At 52.0% G+C, this 24265-nt stretch overlaps 1 protein-coding gene across 1 annotated transcript in view; it reads right to left on the bottom strand.

Annotated features, from left to right (window-relative positions):
- Positions 1–24265, bottom strand: part of LPCAT3 (lysophosphatidylcholine acyltransferase 3) — a 754956-nt gene that overhangs the window by 500490 nt on the left and 230201 nt on the right. Inside the window, exon 7 of the mRNA XM_069650601.1 lies at positions 7257–7365. Coding sequence (XP_069506702.1) covers positions 7257–7365 — 109 coding nt within the window. The remainder of the gene's footprint in view (positions 1–7256; positions 7366–24265) is intronic.

Here is a 24265-nt window from a genome sequence, read left to right on the forward strand (position 1 = left end):
GGTTGAATTCGCCGAAACTGTTATGATATTTGAAGATCATGTATGCACAGTAATGCACAGTATGTTAACAATTTGGCACTTAACAATTGGATAAAGTGCTAAATGCAACCAAGTGCTAACTATTCGCTCTCTCCATAGCATTTCCACTATTTGAATGAAATTCAAAATGAGATAGTGATGCTTTACCTTGAGTAATACGAGGTTACGAATTGTGGCAATTTAACTGCTATTGAATGGTTTGAGGCATTAGATTTGATGAGTATTTTATATTAAAATTAACTCATCTATTTTATTGTTGATTTGATGTTTATATATTATGCAATTCTATAATGGTGATAAATTAAAAACGAGAATGTGAATATTTATGACTGGGCTCTCCCTTTTTTTCCTCGCCTCTATTTCCATAATTGAGTACTTAAATTATTACAGTACTCCTCCATGTGAACTCCCTTTTTCCCTTTGGGATTTTTTTGTGTTACTTTATTATCATAGTCCAGTCACAACAGAATGGTAGGTCTGGCTATGGTGGCACTGTTTTTAGTATTTAGGAATGGTCTAATGAGGCATAGGAGCCTCTGATAATATTGACAGTTCTGTTTAAGGTATGTAGTTTGTGCCTGAGCACCTAGTGAGGATTGTAAGTAAATGCCAAGTGTTTTGACTTTATTTGATACTGGGATTAGGACATACAAGTATTATCTTTTATTCTTTGTATAGACAATTCTACATTAGGATGATACATTGTGTTACCGTGTCATTTACAGTAACTATTAATAGTGATGCTGTTCAGACTATCTGCTTAAATTATTTTAGAAAACATAATTGTATGTCATGCATTTTATATGCTGTGATTTTGGAACAAGTTACTTACCTGTAACTGTTGTTCTCCAGCATGGGTCTGGCATGGATTCACATGCTCATGAATATTCCCCGTCGTCAGGCTGGGAATCCTCGGTAAAGAAAAAACCAGTATCAGTTTCGTTTCTGATCTGTCTTTCGTAGTAATAACCAATCACTGGTCTCTGCGTCATACTGACCACAGCCAATGACTGCCCTCTACCTAAGCACCGCCTCTGGCAGCCATCTTCAGATTTGGAAGCACGTGAAGTGGCAGTATGACCAAGTGAAGAGCCGCAGAGGGGTAGGCGGGAGGGTTCGCATGTGAATCCATGCCAGACCCATGCTGGAGAACAACAGTTACAGGTAAGTAACTTGTTCCTTCTCCAGCATGGGGTCTGGCATGGATTCACATGCTCATGAATAAAGAATACATAGCAGTACACACATGCACAACCACGGGAGGTGGCAAAGGCTCAACATTAAGCAGTACATCAAACTCAACATTAAGCATCTTACCTCCTCACCAGGCTCACCTCAGGCGAACAGGTTGCGCAGCACTGCTTGGCCGACCCTGGACTCCTCCCTGGAATCCCGATCGACGCAGTAGAATTTCATGAAGGTGTGCGTCGACCTCCACGTAGCAGCCCTGCATATGTCCAGCAGGGGCACACCAGAAAGGAACGCCGTGGTAGCTGCGATCGCTCTGGTGGAATGGGCTCTCGGACGGCCAGGCAGCGGTCGGTTTGCCAACCGATGACAGTACATGATACAGCCGGAGAGCCATCTGGAAATGGAAGCCTTCGAGAGAGCCTTCCCCTGATTGACAGGTCCAAAGTTCACAAAGAGTTGTGACGTCTTCCGAAAACACTTCGTGCGGGCCACGTAGAACTTCAGCGCTCTAGCCACATCCAGCGAGTGCAAAGTCCTCTCAGCCGGCGACGAAGGCGACGGGAAGAACACAGGCAACACCAAGGGTTCGTTGAGATGGAAGTCCGACGGTACCTTGGGCATGAAGGAGGGGTGCGTCCTGAGCACCACCCTCGTGTCGTGAAAAGTCAAGTACGGGGCCTTGCAGGAAAGGGCCTGGATCTCTCCCACCCGTCGTGCGGAGGTGATGGCCAAAACAAACTGTTTTCCACGACAGAAACTTCAACGGGGCCGAGTGCAGAGGCTCGAACGGAGGTCCCATGAGCTTGGTCAGCACCACGTTGAGCTCCCACGCCGGGGCCGGAGCCTTCACCGGCGGGAACGATCTGAACAGTCCCTTCATGAACTCTTTCACCAGACGATGAGACCACAAGGACGTCCGGCCCGTGGTTCTGGTGTATCTGGAGATCGCAGCAAGATGAATCTTGATGGACGCGTGTGCCAGTCCAGCTTTGGCCAGCGTCAGAAGGTACGGCAGTACCTGGGGAGCCGTAATCCGTAGAGGGTTAATCTTCTGTGCGTGGCACCAGACAGAGAACCTCCTCCATTTGTGTCCGTAGCATTTAAGAGTCGAGGACGCCCTGGCCTTTGCAAGAACCTCTCTGCAGTCGGCCGGTATGTCGTATCCTCCAAACTCTAGCGCTGCAGGAGCCAGGCCTGCAAGTTCAGCGATTTCGGGTCGTGGTGGAGGATGGCGCCTCCTTCCCTGGAGAGTAGATCCGCGTCCACCGGCAGCTTGATTGGCGGGGACGCTGACAAGTCCAGAAGGTCCGGGAACCATATCTGCCTCGGCCACGCAGGTGCGACGAGGATCATCCTGCACCGTGACCTCTTGAGCTGGTTGACGAGCCGGATTAGCAGTGGCAAAGGAGGGAACGCGTAGAAGAACAGGCCCTCCCAGGGGAACGAGAAAGCATCGCCCATGCTCCTCGCCTGGGGAAACCTGCTGGCGAACCTCCGGCACTTGGAGTTCGTCGCCGTCGTGAACAGGTCGATCTGGGGTGTGCCCCACCGTCGGAAGAGGCGATCCACTAGATCCTGCCGTAGCTCCCACTCGTGGCACGAGCGCAGCTCCCTGCTGAGTGAGTCGGCGATGGTGTTTTTTATCCCTGCCAGATGAAACGGCACCAGAAACATCCTTTGGGCGACGGCCCAATGCCACAGGTCCTGCGCCTCCTTGGACAGTGCTGGGGACCTGGTTCCGCCCTGTTTCCGGATGTAAAACATGGTGGTGGTGTTGTCGGTGAAGATCCTCACCACCTTGCCCTTGAGGGACGGAAGGAAGGAGCTGAGGGCCCAGAACACTGCACGGAGCTCCAGGACGTTGATATGGAGGGACTTCTCCGTCGGGAGCCAAAGGCCTCTCGCGTGCAGATTTTCGGTGTGCGCTCCCCACCCTTCCAGGGAGGCATCCGTGGTCACTGTCTCCTGGTGGTCTGGGGTCTGGAAGTCCATGCCCGCCGTCAGATGCGCGCGGTTGCCCCACCACCGGACCGCTCGGCGGAAACTCTCGTCGAGTGTGATCCTCTCCTCGAAGCCGCCCGTCGTTTGGATCCAGCGCGCGTCCAGGAACTCCTGCAACGGGCGCATCCGGAGCCTGCACATGGGAATGAGGTAGATGCAAGAAGACATCATTCCGAGGAGGGACTTGATGGACCTCACCTTGGCCGCGTCGGAAACCGACATCCGCTGTACCATGCCCAGGATGGACCTGGTCCTTTCCTCCGACGGGGAGGCCAGAAGGGACACTGTGTCGAGCTTCGCTCCCAGAAACAGTGCGTTTTGAGCGGGTACCAGGTGGGACTTGGCGTAGTTCACGGAGAATCCCAGGTCCGTGAGAAGTTGGACGGTCCTTGCCGTGTGCTCCACGGCGAGCTCCCTCGTCTTGGCTCGGATGAGCCAGTCGTCCAGGTAGGGGTAGACGTGGATCCCCTCGCGGCGCAGCTGCGCCGCCACCGGTGCAAGGCACTTGGTGAATACCCTGGGTGCCGACCGTAGTCCGAAGGGGAGGGCTTTGAACTGGTAGTGACGCCCTTGGACCACAAACCTGAGGAATTTTCGGTGCCCCTTTAGGATGGGAATATGGAAGTAGGCATCCTCCAAATCCAACGACGACAGGAAGTCTCCTTCCTTCAGCTGACCCAGGACGTGCTGGAGGGTGACCATCCGGAACTTCTGCGCCTTGATGAACTTGTTCAGACGTCGCAGGTCTAGGATGGGGCGCCATCCTCCCGTCTTCTTCTTCACGAGGTAGTATCTCGAGTAAACTCCGGAGCCCCGAAGCCTCTTTGGGACGAGTTCGATGGCGCCCTTCCTGAGCATCGCCTTTACCTCCAGGAGAAGCTGAGGGACGTGAAGCTCTTTCCTGGCCACGGGGGGGACGCGCGGGCACCTTCTTTGAAACTCGAGCGCGTGGCCCCGGGCTAAGGCGTCCAGCACCCAACGGTCGGTGGAGATGGACTCCCACACGCTGACGAAGCTCGGCAGCCGGCCTCCCACCGGGGTGCTTCGGCGGAGGGCCCGACCCCACGGCCGGTTCAATCCTGTTTCGACGAGGCTTTGCCGCCTTGACCTCCTTGGCGACGACAGCGGGGTCCGCCAGACTTGCCTCGTCCTCTGTAGGCCTCCTGAGACGACGAGCGGGCCGCTTGACGGTAGGTGGAGAAACCGCCGCCGGAACCTTTGGAGGCGCCCTTGCCTCCGCTGCTCCGAAAGGGCGTCCGTCGTTGCTGCAGAACCCCAAGGGCCCGGGCCGTCTCAGTGTCCGCTTTAATGGCCTGAAGGGAATCGTCCACTGTTTTCCCAAACAGGTTGTTCCCATCGAACGGCATGTCCAGGACTCTGGTCTGTACGTCTTGACGGAAGTCCGTAGCCTTGAGCCATCCACGCCGCCTAAGGCACACGCCGTTGCCCAACTGGCGAAACCCAGTGTCGGCGATGTCCGTCGCAATAGTGATGGCGTGGTCCGACGCCACCTCACCTTCCTGTAGGATCCCCAGGGCGTCCGCCCTCTTGTCGTCAGGTAGGAAGTCCAGCAGGGGGGCCAGTTTGTACCATAGCTCCCTGTCGTAGCGGGCCACGATAGCCAAGGCGTTGGCCGCTTTAATCGTCGTCGCTGCAGACGAGATGACCCTGCGTCCCATAGCGTCCAATTTCTTTCCCTCGCCGTCTGGTGGGGAAGTCGATGTGGAGGCCGCACCCCCCCCCCCCGCTTTCTTCCTGGCCGCCGCGGAGACGACGGAGTCCGGGGTAGGCTGCGCCCGGAGGCACAGGGGGGCCACGTCCGGGACCCGGTACTTCTTCTCGTACCGGTCTCTTCTAGCTGGCGTCGTGGAAGGGTTCTCTAGGAGGGCGAGGCCCTCATCCCAAATGTCGTCCAGTAGAGGCACCGCGAGGACAGTCTTCCTCTTGGCCTCGCGCCGTTGATAAAGGAATCCTTCCTTTTTCGTCTCCTCAGGGCAGAGTTGGAAAAGCTCGGATGCCCTGGCGATCATGGAGTGGAACGATCCAATCTCGTTGGGCGGAGAAGCCCTGGTGGGAGGCGACGACGGTAGATCCTCGTCGTATACCTCGTCGTCCGTACCAGTCGCTGCCGTGTCAGTCCCCGTATCATCCCCTCGGGTGGACGGGGAGGAGGGCTGGACGGGGCGCGACGGCTGAAAAGGAGGTGGAGGGTGAACCCTTCTTTTCTTGGGCGGGGGAGCACCAGAAGGTCCCGGTTCAGGATCCCCCGACGGGAGAGGTTCCTCCGTCGGCAACGGTAGTCTCGTCCTTATCTCTGAACATAAGGACTGTATAGCCAACAAAATGGCAGCCGAGTTGTCTTGCGGCACTGGCAGAGGGGAATCCGACGGGCGTTCAGGGGCCCCGTCGGCACCCTCGACAATGTCGTTGTCGCCTGCGTCGGGATCCATCCCGACGGGCCGGTCTTCTTCCACGCCAAGGCCGTGGCTTAAGACCTCAATCAGCTCTTCCTATGAGGTTGAGGCCGAATCTACGACGACGCCCTGCCCCCCCTTTTTCTTCCCCGCCGGGGGTTTCACGGGGGTCCTATCGATGGGCACAAAAGAGGACTCCCTCCGAGGTGGCAGGGAGACTCTGAGCCCCGAGGTCGCCACCACTGGTGTAGCCTCCACAGGCTGAGCCAGGGCCGCCGCGACAGTATCGATAGAGGGCTTGGCCGGATGGATTAAGGCCTTCACCACCTTAGGTGCGCTCACCGCCTTATCCTTGAGGGGGGGGGACACTGCCTCGCTCCCCCCTCCGATGGGGCCTTCGAGCTCGACCGGGGCCGCTCCAGGAGCTTCGCCGGGTGCTCGCCCTTCCTCTTACCCGACCCAGAGCGTTGGCTCGTGGCTGAAGGTGCCGGGGAGGGTGCGCCCTGCCTGGCGACCGTAGAGCCCGACCGTTCGGCGCTCCCGGTGCCAGCGGACTCGCGGTGCTTGGCCTTGTGTTGGACCCCCGTCGCCGGGGCGTCCTCAAAGGTCTTAGAAGACCGCTCGGATTTCTTCCTCTTCTTCTCGCCTGACGGGGTCTTCCCTTCCAGCCAGTTGGCGAGACGTTGATGGCGGTCCTTCATGGTCCGCTCCGACATGTTGCCGCAAAACGCACAGTCCTTCTCCACGTGAGTCTTGTCCTCATGCAAGCAGTAGAGACAAAAGGAGTGTTCGCCCTCCTTAAAGACTTTCTGCAGCTGGCATCCAGGGCAGATCCTGAACAGCTTTCCGGGCGTCGAGCTTCCCTTCTCCTGGGCCATGTCCGGGCCTGAGAAACTTCTGGAGTCCTCCAAAAGCGTAGCTCGACGAAATCTTCACCCTTGAGGGGCGCAGACGAATCCGACACGGGTCCCCGTTGATCGGATGGAGAGTCGGTGGAGCTTGAGGCTCTTTTGACCGAAAAAACCGAAGTTTTTGAGAAAAAACGTGAAAAAATAGCACTAACGTTCGAGAGCAATAGCACGAGGATCCCAACACATGAACGTGCGGTAAAAATCTGAAGATGGCTGCCAGAGGCGGTGCTTAGGTAGAGGGCAGTCATTGGCTGTGGTCAGTATGACGCAGAGACCAGTGATTGGTTATTACTACGAAAGACAGATCAGAAACGAAACTGATACTGGTTTTTTCTTTACCGAGGATTCCCAGCCCGACGACGGGGAATATTCATGAGCATGTGAATCCATGCCAGACCCCATGCTGGAGAAATTGAGTTTCTCCGAAATAAAGACTAGGTTCAACTGTCACCATTGCCTCCACCTCCTTCCAACTAATTCCATGCTGTATGTGGCCCCTAAATGACACTGGGGTCCTGTACAGAGCAGACCTCTGCAAATGCCAAATTCTCCTTTGCCATTTGATGTTATTGTTTCACATGAAAGGGACTGTGTAGACATGTGTTGCATAATCCTACTTCCCCTGAAAACAGGAGAAGGGAGACACGTTTTAGCTAAAGCCATGCTCTCTAAAAGCAGAAACAAGAGAAGTGTCACTCACAGCATATTCCTCTGTCAGAAAGTAGTTGTCAGGCACATACGGCCCGATGGCGGTGTAAATAGTGAGAAAGAAAAGGCCCAGGATGAGACGCTTTGCAGCAGGCAGGAGGCTGTGGGGGAAGAAACATTAAATGTTGAGTTACAGACTGTCAAAGGCAGAGGAACATGAATGAGAAGTACATGGATCCAAGAAGAGACTTGGCTGGAGGGGTCAGGAGAGGAAGGAGAGGTTGGAAGGGGCAATGCATTGAAAAGAGGCTGTGGTAGACCATCCAGAAAGACATTTGTTATGTTCTGCTGTTCATTCCTTTATTGAATACTCCAATCATATTTACTGTGTACAAGCCCTTCACCCAGTGGCTTCTGGGCCATCTGTATATGCAGTACAAAAGGGATAATTTCTTGAAAAGCAATTGACAAACGTACATTCTGTCCACAAACAGCTTGTTGGTAAAGCATCATGATCCACAAGGATTGGGATCCCCCACAAACTTTGAAAATTGGTACTGGCTCTCATATCATCCCGCTTGGAGGGTCCCATCATTCTACCAAATCAATGGTCCGGTCACAACCTCCCCAATTGATCCCCCCTCATCCCACCCAACTTGCCATACCCCTTTACCAAACAAATTATGGAAATACGTATTTCTGTGGCTTGTACGGGCTTAGAATCACATGCTTTACATAGGCCACCATCTAATGGTTGGTGTACAGTGTTACAGGCGTCAACAGGGGCATTGCTGTCATACTATCCCTACACTACGTATACACCTGCCCATGCTCGTCGTATAGAGATTGTTTTTATATTCAGGAGGTGAACGCGTATGTTTTTTGGTAATTGTTAGGGGGTTCTGCCAAAGTCTTGTGTATGACAAGACTTTAGAAAGCCCACCTTGGATGAACAGGGGGACACCGCTTAGGTTTGGCTTAACTACCCAAATGTTTGGTAGTAATGGCTGAGCAGCCAGGCTTTTTCTAGGAGGGATGATGGCTGTAGTGAGGCACACAGTACTCCGAGCATACACTTAGTTCAAGGAAAAAAAACGTACCCACTAGAAGTTATATAAAAATAAGCATTTTATATTCACTAAGGCTTAGACATACAAGCAAAGTAAGTACTTGCACACAGTAGTATTAAACACAAAATACTTGCAGGGTAACACAAAAGTGGTAGAAACTTCTGAAAAAAGTATGCAAACTTTAGACCAACTGGTATAACTTTCGTTAACCCCTACATAACGAATCTTAAGCAGTCCAACCCGAATCTAGGCGAGTCTCACAGAGTTAAGAGGGGGGACACTGGGGGCCAATGACCAAGGGCTGAGAAAGGAAAAAAGGAAAAGGCAGCTCAGCAGTAGACAAGGCTGAGTCTCTAAAGATTTCTTAAAGTTTACAGGCGAGTAGCAGTTAAGTTTCTTTGGTAAAAAGCACAAATATGTAGCTCAATGCAGGCCTAGGAGAGGATACAAGTAACAGTTTAACTGCAGCCCTCTGAAGCAGAGGAAAAACAAAGCATGCCCAGTGTAAGTATTAGAGATCACTTTATGTAGTGTTTCTTGCTCCTAGGAAGAAGTATGCCGACAACGGTTATCGTGGACGGGGATTATTCTATTATAGCAGTATAGCTTTATTGAGGGTAGGCAAACGCAGAGGAATTGAGCTGCTATGGTGCTGAACTGTTGTAAACCAGCAAGGAACACTCCAGAACACCCATATTGTATTGAGGAATTGAGCTGTCATGGAGTTGCTGCGCTGCAGTCGAGCTGCTGTCAGACCAGCGCACAACTAACATAGAACACACTGTAACCCCCATTTTGCAACAGTAAGATTTTACTAATGTTGCCAATACCGCTATCTATATGGTATTGGTGGGACCACCTTTATTAAAGCAACATTTATTCATGCAGTTGAACCACCCTTGGCCCTTGTGCATATCCCCCCCACTAAAACCCAGCTTAAAGTCTCCTCTCAGCTGGCCATTAGAGGGCAGACGCTTCCTGATTTCAATCCTGGGGGTGGTGTACTGAGGGAGGATCACCTGGGTGGAGACAAGAACCAGGGCAGTTGGGAGATTTCGTAGGGTGAGACTGTTGGGCAAGATTCGATGCAGTTATACTGTGGGAGACTACACAGTCTTGTCCTCTTGGTATTAGGTAACACATCTATTGGTATAGGTCTGTACTACACAAGTTGGTAGAGTGACTGAGCAGCCAGACTTATCTCAAAAGGGGTAAATGTGAGCTGAGGCGCTGTAGCATTGAAATCCACAATTACAAGTATCCAAATAAAACTAACACTCAAGGTTTTCTAGTAAAATAATTGTTTGTTTATCAGTTTTAAATAAGCTCTCTTTAAAAAAGGGCAATGTGCAACAATAACAATACACTTCAAAATACTTTCTCAGAATCAGGACAAATCAAGTAGATACTCTTTAGAGATGCTTCATACACACTTCCTACACCCTGAAGTGACTTCCCTTCCCTAGGACAGTATTGGCATTTATATATCACTTTGGTACTTTGTGAAATTGAGGTTGGTAAAGAGGAAAGGTTAATGGAAGGAAAAAGGTTAACATGTTCTTAGAGCATGTGAGCACTTTTAAAATCACCCAATGAAGTCTAGATAAAACCTTTCCTAGCAATACTAGTTAAAAACCAATGTACCGCCTATGAGGGACAGTTAGATTCAAAGTCAAGGGGTTAGAAGAGTCTGCAGGGAGTCAGGACAGCCAAAGTCAATTTGAACAACGTCTATGGAGCGGAGGCACTTCTTAAATAGCACGAAAGTATTGCACAAAGTTAGAGAGTTTGTTGTAGAAGAACACTGTTGGGCCACAAGCTGTTACACTGGTGAAAGGTTAGAGCTACAATAAGACTAGAAAGGCAGCTACTGCAAATCTCAACTGAATCTCAGTTGTGGGGACGAGAGGGAGGACGTCGGGAGGACTCCTGCACAGCAGTTCAGAGGTCGGTGGCAGCTACAGGCTTTTTTCAGTTCAGCGGCACTTCGCGGTTTCAGCAACCGGCAAATAGCACCACCATGGATCTTGGACACTTGATGGGCTTCCTTCACTCCTTGAGTCCAGCACTCTGGTGAGGCGAATAGCTTGGGTCGTCCCGCTTCAGGAGGGTCCTCGGGATCTTCCTGGAGCTTCGGTCCGGCATAAAGACATTGCACTAGACTATGAATTTCTCGACCCCTGGCACTCGGTTCTAGCAGCAGCTAAGAAGTACAGCCAGTTGGGGAAGGTCTTCCTACAAAGTTCGTCTTGGGGTTTAGTTGGTCCCACCAACCCAAGGGAAAAGTCGTCTTTTCTGGAGTTTGTCTTGTCGATCAGGAATTGGAGCTTCAGCACAGCAGCAGGGCTTCACCGGGTAGTTCCAACTGTCCAGGAGGATGCACTAAGCTTCTCTTCAGGATTCCTTCGTCAGATGTTGTTTCCAGTGGTCGTCTCTGCCTTCAGTGCAAGAAGCCTCGCCTTTTATGCAGGTTTCTCCCATTCATGCACAGCCTAGCTGTCCCTCACAGAGCAAAGTGGCTGTCCTGCAAGGACAGCCAGTCAATCAGGACTGGGTGCATTCAGGTTACCAAGGAGAATAAGGACAGGGAGTCTCGGGCACCACCCTCGCTTCGTGCCCTGCCAGACACTGGAGCCAGAGACAGGTTTCAGTACTGAAGCCTGCCAAAGGCAAAGCGGAAAAAAGGATTAAACCCAATTTGGAGCACTGTGTAAAACCCAAGAAAGACCTCACAAATAAGAAATGGCGAAAAAAGAAGACGACCAGGGCCATTTGGACACAATGGTCACCCATGGGTGGTATACTGCAGCTGAGGATTCAGCCTGCGGTCAAGAAGCACAAAAGTAGGAAAATTAAACCACTGCCAACAGCCATTTAAAGTAGTGAGGCTATCATAACAAATTGTACATGAGTAAGTAGGAAAAGGGGCTAGGAACAAGTTACTTACCTGTAACTGTTGTTCTCCAGCATGGGTCTGGCATGGATTCACATGCTCATGAATATTCCCCGTCGTCAGGCTGGGAATCCTCGGTAAAGAAAAAATCAGTATCAGTTTCGTTTCTGATCTGTCCTTTCGTAGTAGTAACCAATCACTGATCTCTGCGTCATACTGACCACAGCCAATGACTGCCCTCTACCTAAGCCCCGCCTCTGGCAGCCATGTTCAGATTTGGTAGCACGTGAAGTGGCAGTATGACCAAGTGAAGAGCCGCAGAGGGGTAGGCGGGAGGGTTCGCATGTGAATCCATGCCAGACCCATGCTGGAGAACAACAGTTACAGGTAAGTAACTTGTTCCTTCTCCAGCAAGGGGTCTGGCATGGATTCACATGCTCATGAATAAAGAATACATAGCAGTACACACATGCACAACCACGGGAGGTGGCAAAGGCTCAACATTCAGCATTACATCAAACTCAACATTAAGCAATTCTTACCTCCTCACCAGGCTCACCTTAGGCGAACAGATTGCGCAGCACTGCTTGGCCGACCCTGGACTCTTTGGAATCCCGATCGACGCAGTAGAATTTCGTGAAGGTGTGCGTCGACCTCCACATAGCAGCCCTGCAGATGTCCAGCAAGGGCACACCAGATAGGAACGCCATGGTAGCTGCGATCGCTCTGGTGGAATGGGCTCTCGGACGGCCAGGCAGCGGTCGGTTTGCCAACCGATGACAGTACATGATACAGCCGGAGAGCCATCTGGAAATGGAGGCCTTTGAGAGAGCCTTCCCCTGATTGACAGGTCCAAAGTTCACAAAAAGTTGTGACGTCTTCCGAAAACACTTCGTGCTGTCCATGTAAAACTTCAGCGCTCTAGCCACATCCAGCGAGTGCAAAGTCCTTTCGGCCGGCGACAAAGGCGACGGGAAGAAAACAGGCAACACCAAGGGTTCGTTGAGGTGGAAGTCCGACGGTACCTTGGGCATGAAGGAGGGGTGCGTCCTGAGCACTACCCTCGTGTCGTGAAAAGTCAAGTACGGGGGCTTGCAGGAAAAGGCCTGGATCTCTCCCACCCTTCGTGCGGAGGTGATGGCCACAAGAAACGCTGTTTTCCACGACAAGAACTTCAACGGAGATGAGTGCAGAGGCTCGAACGGAGGTCCCATGAGCTTGGTCAGCACCACGTTGAGCTCCCACGCCGGGGCCGGAGCCTTCACCGGCGGAAACTATCTGAACAGTCCCTTCATGAATTTTTTCACCAGACGATGAGACCACAAAGAAGTCCGCCCTGTGGTTCTGGTGTATCGGGAGATCGCAGCAAGATGAATCTTGATGGACGCGTGAGCCAGTTCAGCCTTGGCCAGCGTCAGAAGGTACGGCAATACCTGGGGAGCCGTAATCCGTAGAGGGTTAATCTTCTGTGCGTGGCACCAGACAGAGAACCTCTTCCATTTGTGTCCATAGCATTTAAGAGTTGAGGACGCCCTGGCCTTTGCAAGAACCTCTCTGCAGTCGGCCTGTATGTCGTATCCTCCAAACTCTAACGCTGCAGGAGCCAGGCCTGCAAGTTCAGCGACTTCGGGTCGTGATGGAGGATGGCGCCTCCTTCCCTGGAGAGAAGATCCACGTCCACTGGCAGCTTGATTGACGGGGACGCTGACAAGTCCAGAAGGTCCGGGAACCATATCTGCCTCGGCCACGCAGGTGCGACGAGGATCATCCTGCACCGTGACCTCTTGAGCTGGTTGATGAGCCGGATCAGCAATGGCAATGGAGGGAACGCGTATAGAAACAGGCCCTCCCAGGGGAACGAGAAAGCATCGCCCATGCTCCTCGGCTGGGGAAACCTGCTGGCGAACCTCCGGCACTTGGAGTTCGTCGCCGTCGCGAACAGACCGATCTGGGGTGTGCCCCACCGTCGGAAGAGGCGGTCCACTAGATCCTGTCGTAGTTCCCACTCGTGGCACGAGCGCAACTCTCTGCTGAGCGAGTTGGCGATGGTGTTTTTTATCCCTGCCAGATGAAACAGCACCAGAAACAGCCCTTGGGCGACGGCCCAATGCCACAGATCCTGTGCCTCCTTGGACAGGGCTAGGGACCTGGTTCCGCCCTGCTTCCTGATGTAGAACATGGTGGTGGTGTTGTCGGTGAAGATCCTCACCACCTTGCTCTTGAGGGACGGAAGAAAGGACCTGAGGGCCCAAAACACTGCATGGAGTTCCAGGACGTTGATATGGAGGGACTTCTCCGTTGGAAGCCAAAGGCCTCTCGCGTGCAGATTTTCGGTGTGCGCTCCCCACCCCTCCAGGGAGGCATCCGTGGTCACTGTCTCCTGGTGGCCGGGGGTCTGGAAGTCCATGCCCGCCGTCAGATGCGCACGGGTGCCCCACCACCGGATCGCTCGTCGGAAACTCTTGTCGAGTGTGATCCTCTCCTCGAAGCTGCCCATCGTCTGGATCCAGCGCGCGTCCAGGAACTCCTGCAACGGGCGCATCCGGAGCCTGCACAGGCGGATGAGATAAATGCAAGAAGACATCATTCCGAGTAGGGACTTGATGGACCTCACCCTGGCCGCGTCCGCAACCAGCATCCGCTGCACCTTGCCCAAGATGGCCCTCGTCCTTTCCTCCGACGGAGAGGCCAGAAGCGACACTGTGTCAAGCTTCGCTCCCAGAAACAGTGCGTCTTGCGCGGGCACCAGGTGGGACTTGGCGTAGTTTATGGAGAATCCCAGGTCCGTGAATAGTTGGACGGTCCTTGCCGTGTGGTCCACGGCGAGCTCCTTCGTCTTTGCTCGGATGAGCCAGTCGTCCAGGTAGGGGTAGACGTGGATCCCCTCTCGGCGCAGCTGCGCCGCCACTGGTGCGAGGCACTTGGTGAACACCCTGGGTGCCGACCTCAATCCGAAGGGAAGGGCTCTGAACTGGTAGTGACGCCCTTGGACCACGAACCTGAGAAACGTTCGGTGTCCCTTTAGGATGGGAATATGGAAGTAGGCATCCTCCAAATCCAACAACGACAGGAAATCGCCCTCCTCCAATTGACCCAGGACGTGTTGGAGGGTGACCATCCGGAACTTCTGTGCCTTGATGAATTTGTTCAGTCGTCGTAGGTCCAGGATGGGACGCCATCCTCCCGTCTTCTTCTTGACAAGGAAGTATCTTGAGTAAACTCCGGAGCCCCGAAGCCTCTTTGGGACGAGCTCGATGGCGCCCTTCTTGAGCATCGCCTTTACCTCCAAGAGAAGTTGAGGGACGTGATGTTCTTTCCTGGCCACAGGGGGGACGCGCGGGCACCTCTTTAGAAACTGAAGCGCGTGACCCTGAGCTAGGGCGTCCAGCACCCAACGGTCGGTGGAGATGGACTCCCACACGCTGAAGAAGCTCGCCAACCGGCCTCCCACCGGGGTGCTTCGGTGGGGGCCCGGTTCAGTCCTGCTTCGACAAGGCTTTGCCGCCTTGTCCTCCTTGGCGACGACGGCGGGGTCCGCCTGACTTGCCTCGTCCCCTGTAAGCTTCCTGTGACGACGAACGGGCCGCTTGACGGTAGGTGGAAAATCCGCCGCTGGAACCTTTGGAGACACCCTGTTTGCCTCCGCCGCTCCGAAAGGGCGGCCGCCGTTGCTGGAGAACCCCAAGAGCCCGGGCCGTCTCTGTGTCCACCTTGATGGCTTGAAGGGAATCGTCCACTGTTTTCCCAAACAGGTTGTTTCCGTCGAACAGCATGTCCAAGACTCTGGTCTGCACGTCCTGACGGAAGTCAGTAGCCTTGAGCCATCCACGCCGCCTAAGGCACACGCCGTTGCCCAACTGGCGAAATCCAGTGTCAGCGATGTCCGTCGCAATCGTAATGGCGTGGTCCGACGCCACCTCTCCTTCCTGCAAGATCTCTAGGGCTTCCGCCCTCTTGTCGTCTGGTAGGAAGTCCAGCAGGGGGGCCAGTTTGTACCACAACTCCCTGTCGTAGCGGGCTACGATAGCCAAGGCGTTGGCCGCCTTAATCGTCGTCGCTGCCGACGAGATGACTCTGCGTCCCATCGTGTCTAATTTCTTTCCCTCGCCGTCCGGCGGGGAGGTCGACGTAGAGGCCCCCCCCCCCGCTTTCTTCCTGGCCGCCGCAGAGACGACCGAGTCTGGGGTCGGCTGTGCCCGAAGGCACAAGGGGGCAGTGTCCGGGACCCGGTACTTCTCGTACCGATCCTTTCTAGCCGGTGTTGTGGATGGGTTCTTGAGGAGGGCGAGGCCCTCATCCCAAATATTGTCCAGTAGAGGTACAGCGAGGACCGTCTTCCTCTTGGCCTTGCGCCGTTGATAAAGGAAACCTTACTTCTTCTCTTCCAGGCAGAGCTGGAAAAGCTCGGATGCCCTGGCGATCATGGAGTGAAACGACCCAATCTCGTCGGGCGGCGAAGTGTCATGATCTCTGCTTCCAAAAGATCAGGACTTGCCCGACTCCCTTGGAAGCAGACCCATAACCCCGGTTCCGAGTGCCAGCCAGTCCCAATTGGGACCTTTTGGACCCTGTCCTGGCGCCAGTGGCACCAGGCTCATAAAGATGCCCAGTCCCAGCGCTGGAAGCGCCGGGCTCATAATGCTTGGGTGGACTTACCTGCAGCAGACCATGCTGCTTACTTACCTGCCAGTTGAACCCCTGATCCTCTTCTGTTTGGGACTACTTTTCCTGTTGGGTGGGGCAGGAGCCACTCCCTAGGTTCAGAACACTGGAACTCTTCTGGAAAGCAGGAACTCTTTTCTTACCTAGGCGTGGCTGTGGAAGGAGACACCTAAGCACTACAGGAGGCTATTTAAACCACACCCGATGGATGAATCTTGCTTTGCGTTATTCTGCATTCTCTGCAGCAGAACGCTCATCGTGTCTTCTGATCCTGGGCCTAAGGGAACAAAGGCTTACCATCCTGGAATCCAGTCTTCAGCAGCACCTGTAAAGACAAAGAAAGAACAGGTTAGCACTACCGTCTTCAGTGGCAGCGCATCTCTTACCTGGTCCATCGGCTGTCACCAACGCCTCGCGCTGCATTCCGGCATCTGAAAGACAAAGGCTTACCTACTCTTCGCATGCTCCGGAGGTCTTCGCACTGCATTCCGGCATCTGAAAGACAAAAGCTTACCAGCTCTTCACACGCTCCGGAGGCCTTCGGCGCTGCATCCCGCATCTGAAAGACAAAAGAAGGTGCGTTTAAAGACATTGGGCAACTTTATTACTCACGTGCCATTACTCCTTCCCACGCCGAATCCAGTGGGTATTCCAGCACCCTTCAGCTTCTCTAAAGCTCCGAACTTGTACCTGCAAGATAAAAGGGACAGTTAGTGCGCATCGTGAAGCAGGCTACAAGCGCTTACTTACGTGCTTCCAGGCGCTTCTATTCCTCACGCGGGTTCGATGCTCAACTCTCATCAGCCCGCCATCCGCCATCGCCGGAACCCTGCAAAACAAGAGATATCATTACAAAAGACTTTTAAGACATTTGAAGTGCCCAGAACTTACCGTTCGTGCAGTTAACGACGGACAGCAGTCCTCTGAGGTCAAGAGGCCTGCACCCTTATCCAGTGAAGAAACTGGTTGCGGCACCCTGCCCCGAGGCAGATGGAGAGCTCGGCGTTCATTTACCTAAGGTGAGGGCGTTAACCTTTGGGGTTCTACAGGAGAAGAGAAAGGGAAGAGGAGAGAGGCACCCAATAACCCCAGTTCATTAATCCCATATTTTCTATCTGCAGACATCTTACTCTTCGAGTCAGACATACAGTGCACAGAGGTCCAGCCCAAAGAGCCAACCGTGTGTTACACATCACCTTTGAAGATACGGCATTCACCCAGTCAAGACCGGCGCCTCTGCGGAATCAGGTGAGCGTTACAGGAAGCCCGGGTGGGAGGGGACGACGGGAGATCCTCGTCGTAAACCTCGTCGTCTGTACCCGTCGCGGCCGTGTCAGTCCCCGTATCATCCCCACGTGTGGTGGATGGGGAGGAGGGCTGGACAGGGCGCGATGGCTGAAAAGGAGGTGGAGGATGAATCCTTCTTCTCTTAGGGGGAGGGCTCCCAGAAGGGCCTGGCTCCGGGTCCCCCGTCGGGAGCGGTTCCTCCGTTAGTGGTAACGGCAGTCTCGTCCTTATCTCCAAGCATAAGGACTGTATAGCCAACAAAATGGCCGCCAAGTTGTCTTGCGGCACTGGTTGAGGGGAGTCCGACGGGCGGTCAGGAGCCCCGTCAGCACCCTCGACGTTCTCGTCGTCTCCTACGTCGGGGTCCCTCCCGACGGGCTGGTCTTCTTCCACGCCAACGCCGTGGCTTAAGACTTCGATCAGCTCTTCCTCAGAGGTTGAGGCCGAATCCACGACGACCTCCTGCCCCCCCTTTTTCTTCTCCGTCGGAGGTTTCACGGGGGTCCTGTCGATGGGCATGAAAGAGGACTCCCTCCGCGGTGGCAGGCAGACTCTGGGCCCCGAGGTCGCCACCACTGGTGTAGCCTCCACAGGCTGAGCCAGGGCCGCCGCGACCGTCTCGATAGAGGCCTTGGCCGGATGGATTAAGGCTTTCACCACCTTAGGTGCACTAACCGCCTTCTCCTTGGGGGGAGGGTCACCGTCTCGCTCCCCCTCCGATGGGGCCTTCGAGCTCGACCGGGGTCTCTCCAGGAGCTTCGCCGGGTGCTCGGCCTTCCTCTTACCCGAGCCAGAGCGTTGGCTCGTGGTTGATGGCGCCGGGGAGGATGCGCCCTGCCTGGCGCCCGTAGAGCCCGACCGTTCGGCGCTCCCGGTGCCAGCGGACTCGTGGTGCTTGGCCTTCTGTTGGACCCCCGTCGCCGGGGCGCCCTCAAAGGTCTTAGAAGACCGCTCGGACTTCTTCTCACCTGACGGGCTCTTTCCTTCCAGCCAGTTGACGAGACGTTGATGGCGGTTCTTCATGGTCCGCTCCGACATATTGCCGCAAAACGCACAGTCCTTCTCCACGTGCGTCTTGTCCTCATGTAGGCAGTAAAGGCAAAGGGAGTGTTCGTCCTCCTTAAAGACATTCTGAAGCTGGCATCCAGGGCAGACCCAGAACAGCTTTCCGGGCGTCAAGCTTCCCTTCTCCTGGGCCATGTCCGAGATGGGCCTGAGAAACTTCTGGAGTCCTCCAAAAGCGTGGCTCGACGAAATCTTCACCCTTGAGGGGCGTAGACGAATCCTACACGGGTCCCTGTTGATCGGATGAAGAAACGGTGGAGCTTGAGGCTCTTGACCGAAAAAAGAGAAATTATTTGAGAAAAAACGTGAAAAATAGCACTAACGCTCGAGAGCAATAGCACGAGGATCCCAACACTTGAACGTGCGGTAAAAATCTGAAGATGGCTGTCACAGGCGGGGCTTAGGTAGAGGGCAGTCATTGGCTGTGGTCAGTATGACGCAGAGATCAGTGATTGGTTACTACTGCGAAAGGACAGATCAGAAACGATACTGATTTTTTCTTTACCGAGGATTCCCAGCCTGACGACGGGGAATATTCATGAGCATGTGAATCCATGCCAGACCCCATGCTGGAGAATTAAGTAACACCCCAGCACTCCACATACAATGGGGTGTGCTGGACCTAGATAGGAAAAAGGTTAGTAAAGTCAAGTTCACCCAAGAAAAGGGTTTTAAACCTTATGAGAAATCCAAAGGACTTCTCTGTGACACCACTCCACTGAAGGTGCTGTGTGCCACAATACAAAAGTAGATGCCTATGGAGTTTGTCAGACAAAAAAAATAAAATAAGAAAACCGTTCAAATCGGATCAAAATACATGAGATGGTGAGAAAGGTCTCACTCACTACAGGGTAAACATTAAAAGTCCTAAGGTCCAGCAAAAGAGCTGGGGGTCATTAAGGTTGAAGGGAATTACCACAGAAAAGAGAATACTCCTTAACAGAGACAGTATTTCTCCTTGAGGAGGAATACTCATACCAAACTTAGAAGAGGAATTGGCTCATTACCATTTTGATATACATCAGCCTCCTACTAAAGATGGAAAGGTACATTATAACGAAGTGATTCAACAAAGTGTTGTACCAAAAGAAAAAGTCTTTTAAACCCCTAAAATCCATATCCTCCACAATGCCAAAGGTATACCAAAAGAAAAGACGAACATTTGACTTTTCCTATCCCACCTGTCTCTAAAAAGGTTAAAACATAATTCCTCTTGCAATAACATCAAGGGAGTACAAATAATCCTTCAACATTTTAAAGAAGAAAACAATGTCTCTAGGGTGGACTACATGTCCCAGGCATGTAGGAACCAAGGACAGGCAAGCAAACAGGCCCAATAGCTTTTGGCAGTAGTTCTGTGTGCGCCAGGTGTTGCAATTTGTTCTAAGGACCTGTACCTGAAGCCAATTAACTCACCAGAGGGAGCATAACATGCTGCAGCAGGAAGCAGTAGAAAGAAGCTGGAGCAGGAGCTGGAAGGTCGGTAGAAAAAGCAGAGCATGAGGCTGACCGTTCACTATGAAGTGTGACCACAGAAGGGACGCCGGAGCACAGGAAGAGCAGATTTCACCTGCAGGTTGAGTTGGTCCTGTGCTCACAAACCCTGTTTGGCTGAGGCTGCATTGGAAGAGACTGGTAGTCTTTCCAGGTGCTCCGAATTGCTGCGAATGCAGAGCTGAACTCATACATCCACCCAAGACCTGTGTGCAGAAGCAAGCAGAGGGAGGCTGGAGAAAGGTAGACTCCATTATCGAGGCTGGGTTCTGAGACACCTGTGCAGCAGAGGTGTGTGGGTCCCAAGAGTACCTGCATCAGTAGAAATTAAATCGGGGAGTAGAAGCAGCCTGCAACCGCTGTGATTGTGGAGTCGGTGAATGACGCTCCGAAACTCCAAATCACCAGGAATACCTTGCGGGTAACCGTATGCAGCTTAATTGTCACTCGCGTCTAAGTAAAAGGTGTTCACAGCTGTGGGAAGACATTACAACAAGGGAATTGTATCACGCGTATCACAAACATCAAAAGAGGTTGCGCATAGGAAACGGTGTCCAGATTTCAATTGAAGCAAAACTCTGCCCAAATAAGAGGGAACGCAAGCCTTTAAGTGAAAGTTTGTCATCAAAAACAAGGTTGTGTGTACCTAAATTAGTTTGTACAGAGAAACATTCTTGTAACCTCTTGAACAATAATTTAATATTCGTAAAGTGGCAAGTCAGTACAAGTACAAGCATTAACCAAGCCAGTAGACAGAAACCTTTTAAGGGGAAACCCGCCCAATAAAGAATTAAACACCACTGTTTGAAAGTTGTTGAAGTTGTTGTAAACCCAGAGTCCTCTGATTTAAGGGTGACAAGGTTATTCAAGCCTGGAAGAGTGGCAATAAAGCTTCGGGGTAACCACTCGACACAAGGTGTACATGAAGCTGGGGAAGGTTTACGTTACTTACCTGTAACTATTGTTCTCCAGCATGGGTCTGGCATGGATTCACATGCTCATAAATATTGCCAGTCAGACTGTGAATCCTATGTAAAAAAAAAAAGTTTCACTTTCACTTAAAAACTATATTTCTCCTTGAAACCATTCACTGTACTCTGGGTCATACTGCCCCATTAAATGACAGTCCACTCCCTAAGCCCCTCCTCTGGCAGCCATCTTCAGATTTGTTAAGCACATAAACCGGCAGTGTAACCAAGAAGAGCTGCAGAGGAGACGGAGTGAAGGTTTGCATGTAAATCCATGCCAGACCCATGCTGGAGAACAATAGTTAAAGGTAAGTAATAAACATTCTCCAGCATGGGGTCTGGCATGGATTCACATGCTCATAAATAACGAATACATAGCAATACAACATTACACAACCACAGGAGGTGGCAAGGCTCAACAGAAGCAATTAAATCTTACCTCTGGAATCTGCTCACCTCAAGTGAGCGACAATGGGCTCCTCACTGGAATCCCTGTCGATGCAGTATAACTTTGTGAAGTTGTGCGTGGACCTCCACATAAGCCGCCCTATGTCCAACAGGGGCACACCAGACAGGAACACTGTTGTTGCAGCGATCGCTCTGATGGGGTGGACTCTTGGGCGATCAGGCAGCGGACGGTTAGCCAAACAATGAGTGCGTGCTGCAGCCAGAAAGCCACCTTGAAATGGAAGCCTTGGCCAAGGCCTTCCCATGGTTCACAGGACCAAAGTTCACAAACAGTTGTGAAGTCTTCTGAAAACGCTTCACATAGAATTTCAGGGCATAAGCAACGTCCAGCGACTGCAAGGCCCTTTCCGCCGGCGAAGAGGTTTCGGGGGGGAAAAAAACGTTAACACCAAAGGTTCGTTGAGGTGGAATTCCGACTGCACCTTCAGCATGAAAGAGGGGGTGCGTACCCAGCACCACCCTCGATTCGTGGAAATTCAGGTATGGTTACTTGCAGTATAGGGCCTGGATCTCACCTACCCTTCTGGCCGAGGTAATGGCCACAAGGAAAGCAGTTTTCCACAAGAGAAACTTGAAAGGGGCCTGAGGCATAGGCTCAAAGGGAGCCCCCATGAACCTTGTCAGAACCATGTTGAGTTCCCATGGCAGGAGCCTTCACCAGCGGGAAAAATCTGAAAAGCCCTTTGAGAAACTCCTGGACGAGTCGGTGGGACCAAAGCGAAGATCTTCCTGGTGACCTGGTGTAGCGGGAGATGGCCGCCAGATGTACCTTGATGGAGGCGTGCGCCAGTCTGGCTTTGGCCAACGATAGCAAGTACAGCAGGCTATGCGGGGCCGTGACCCTCAAAGGGGTATCTTCTGTGACCGGCACCATGTAGCGAAACGCTTCCACTTGTGACCTTAGCACTTTAAGGTCGACGACGCCCTGGCAAGGAACTCTGTGCAGTTTGCTGGCAACTCATACCCTTCAAACTCTAGGTCTGCAGGAGGCAAGCACTCTGGTTCAGCGATCCTGGGTCGTGATGAAGGATTGCTCCCTCCAACTCAAAATAATAAAACATTTCTCTGCCCACCGATAACCAACTACCACCACTGCCCACGGAGCACAATATTATTCCACCAATTAGCTTCAAGACTATCTCAATCATTGACACTGAAAAGGTCATTCTCTCCTTGAAACCCTCCAACTGCAAGGGCGACAGCTGCCCAGCGCAAATAATCAAGGATGCGGCCAGAGACCTAGCCCCATTCATCTCAAAGCTAAATAATTCCTCCTTCAAATCAAATACGGTACCGACTAACCTAAAAGAATCCTGGGTCCTCCCCCTACTGAAAAAACAAACCCTTGACCCTTCAATACCTACCAACTACAGACCCATTACAACTGTACCCTTCTTAAAATCATTGACAGAGTAGCTTATCTACAAATTCAAGACTACCTTGAAACTAATCATCTGCTAGGATCACGACAATCAGGATTCCGCCCCCTCCACGGCACTGAAACAGCCCTGCTAGACCTCAAGACTAAAATTGAGGAACTAAAGGACAATGTCAAAACCACCCTGCTACTACTGCTCGACTTGTCAGCAGCCTTCGACTAGGTGGACCACGCAGTCTTATGCAGCCACCTAAGACTCACTGCCAACTTCACTGGAGAAGCCATTGCCTGGGTGCAATCCTTTTTAGCCAATCGGACGATGAGAGTTTTCTCTACCTCCTCTTGCGCCTATCCCATCCAAATTTCCTGCGGAGTCCCACAGGGATCCTGCGTCTCACCAACGATGTATAACATCTTCACTAAGCCACTATTCGACAAGTTGGACAGAGTGGGTGTCACCTACACTAATTATACAGATGACACCCAGATCCTCATACCTCTTTCGGGAAACTATGAAGAGGACTTGGCTATGGTGAACAAAAGATGCACAATCATTCAGGCATGGATGGCAACCCATGGCCTCTGCCTGAATGACGATAAGACTGAGATTCTACTCCTCGGATCTAATTCTAACTTAAAAAAACTAACTCCAAACTACACATCTTTTAACATTGACAATAACATCATTAAGGTCCTGCCGAAGGTAAAAATGTTCAGATTCTACCTGGACTCCTCTCTCAACCTAAAAAAGCAAGTTAACTATCTCTCCTCTACCACTGCCTACACTTGCAAACTAATCCGAGCTGCCAGACCATTCCTGTCTTAACGCCAGTTGCATTACCTTGGCCAATGCGCTCATCATGTCCCGACTTGATTACTGTAACGCCCTGTACTCAGGAGCCAACAAGTATGTCACTGACAAACTTCAAAGATTGCAAAACAACGCTCTTAGAGCAGCGTTGAACATACCTCTTAGAGATCATATCTGTAAATTTAGGAAAGAGACCCACTGGCTAAAAATAAAAGACAGAATCCTCCTCAAAACGATGTCCCTCACCTCTAAATGTCTCAACACCCTAGCACCTCCCTACCTATCGGAAAAGATAACTAGGAAAATCACTGCCAGACCACAGATCTGCCAACACCTTCCTGCTCGACATTCTCAGATTCAAACTCGTCACGGCTGGAGGAACCAGCTTCCCAGTCAAAGCTGCACAAGTATGGAACACACTCCCTACTGACCTTAGATGCCCCCTTCCGTACACCATATTCAGAATCAAATCCCTCAAATGGCTTTGCTCTAATGACCTATAACTTCTTTCTTTCCCTGACTTGCACAATCCAAATGCCTGTGACTCACTTTCCCTGCACTCACAAGTGTAACCATAGGCCACCCAACTGATGTTTCACCTCATTTACTGTATTATACTCTCTATAATAATTGCCGATACTGTATCTTGCACTGTATTTGTTTCTCATACTAATGTAATGTATGCACGTACCAACTATGTAACACTGTAACTAAGCTAAGAGTATTCTTGTACCGTTGCGCCCGGCTGCCTAAGGGCTTGGTGCGCATTATCAAATAAATAAACAAACATTGCACCTCTTTTCCTGGTGAAAAGATCCGGAAACACTAGAAGCTTGACAGGAGGGTACTCTGACAGCCAGAGAAGGCCTGGATACTAAATCTGCCTCGGCAACGCCGAGGAGATGAGTATCATCTTGCACTAACACCGAGTGTGTTGATTACTCGTAGCAGGATAGGGAACGGAG

This window comes from Ambystoma mexicanum, chromosome 3p (genome assembly GCF_040938575.1).
Source record: "Ambystoma mexicanum isolate Mex_15411 chromosome 3p, UKY_AmexF1_1, whole genome shotgun sequence".
Classification (NCBI taxonomy): domain Eukaryota; kingdom Metazoa; phylum Chordata; class Amphibia; order Caudata; family Ambystomatidae; genus Ambystoma; species Ambystoma mexicanum.